General features: G+C 71.9%; 1 protein-coding gene across 1 annotated transcript in view; it reads right to left on the bottom strand.

Annotated features, from left to right (window-relative positions):
* Nucleotides 1–1,176, bottom strand: part of AURANDRAFT_67941 (hypothetical protein) — a gene marked incomplete at both ends in the record, with an annotated part of 9,324 nt that overhangs the window by 5,061 nt on the left and 3,087 nt on the right. Inside the window, one exon of the mRNA XM_009043527.1 lies at nt 790–937. Coding sequence (XP_009041775.1) covers nt 790–937 — 148 coding nt within the window. The remainder of the gene's footprint in view (nt 1–789; nt 938–1,176) is intronic.

Genomic DNA, 1,176 nt, shown 5'->3' with positions numbered 1-1,176 from the left:
CGTCCTCCTCAGCACGCGGCGCGGCCCGACCCTGGAGTCGACTGCCACAGCGCGTGGTGCTTCGAGGTCCCGCCGTCTGAGCGGAAGGCGCTTCCGCCGCCGCCGGAGCCCAAGCTGGCCCCGTCACGCCGCGAGTCGCTCGACGGCCCGCTCTACGCCGACGAGCTCGCCGCGTACAACGCCGCTCGGCGACAGGAGCACGGCGGCGGCCAGGGCCACGGCGGCGGCCACGGCCGGCGCCGGGGCCAGAAACGCGGCGGCGGCGACGGCAAGCCCACGATGGTCCGGGAGTCGTACCAGATCCGCGCGAACAGCCTCGGCGCGGGGCAGGGCGAGCGGCGCGCGTCCTGGTCGTCGCCTTTAAACTCGGGCGCCTACTCGTGTATCGAGGGTCCTGAGCCACGCCTTGGCAACGGTGGCGCCTAACATATCCCGCCGGCGGGATATGTTCACATCGGCCCGGAGGGAGCGGAGGTCGGCGACGCGGGCGATGTCGAGGACGAGCTCTTACGTCGCGCTCTTGACGATGGAAAGGATCCGCCACGCCCATGGAGCCGACGATGTCCCCGTCGACCTCGAAGTAGTCGGGCCCGGAGAAGTAGGGTAGTGGCCCCGGCGAGCTTGGCGTTGCCGCCGACGGCGCGGCGCACGAGCCAGTTTCTCAACTTCAGTTGCGCGTCGCGGTGGCCGTCGTTCGTGCGCGTGCACGCAGATGACGAAGTTGCCCAAAGCGCATGCAAAAATTGAGGTCGAACTCGAAGACCTTGCCGCCGTCCGGCCCTTTGCGACGAAGGCGCCCGGGTGGCGCGCGACGTGGAGCTGGGGCACGTCCGTGAGGAAGAGGGCGCACAAACTCAGCGCGCTCGGCACCTTGACGCGGTCGCAGAGGTAGCCGCGCCGCGGGCTCGCTCCGGCAGTGCCCATCGTTCGTCGACGGCTAGGGCGGCAGGCCGCAGTGCGCGTCGCGGTCGTCGTCGGCGAGCGACGCCGCGGAGCCGCCCGGCGACGTCGCATCCGCGCACTCGTTGTCGCGGCCATCGGCGTCGGACGCGCGCGTCGTCGCGGCCGTCGTCTCGGACGTCCCGCGGGGCGCCGAGCGCCTCGAGGATCGCCGCGGACCGCGCGTTGGGCAGCGCGCCGACGATCGACGCTCCGGGTGTGAAGTCGTCGCTCGAA

The sequence above is a fragment of the Aureococcus anophagefferens genome, assembly GCF_000186865.1.
Source record: "Aureococcus anophagefferens unplaced genomic scaffold AURANscaffold_57, whole genome shotgun sequence".
NCBI lineage: Eukaryota > Pelagophyceae > Pelagomonadales > Pelagomonadaceae > Aureococcus > Aureococcus anophagefferens.
Note: the sequence above shows the minus strand (reverse complement) of the source record. Positions and strands in the feature narration are given on the sequence as shown.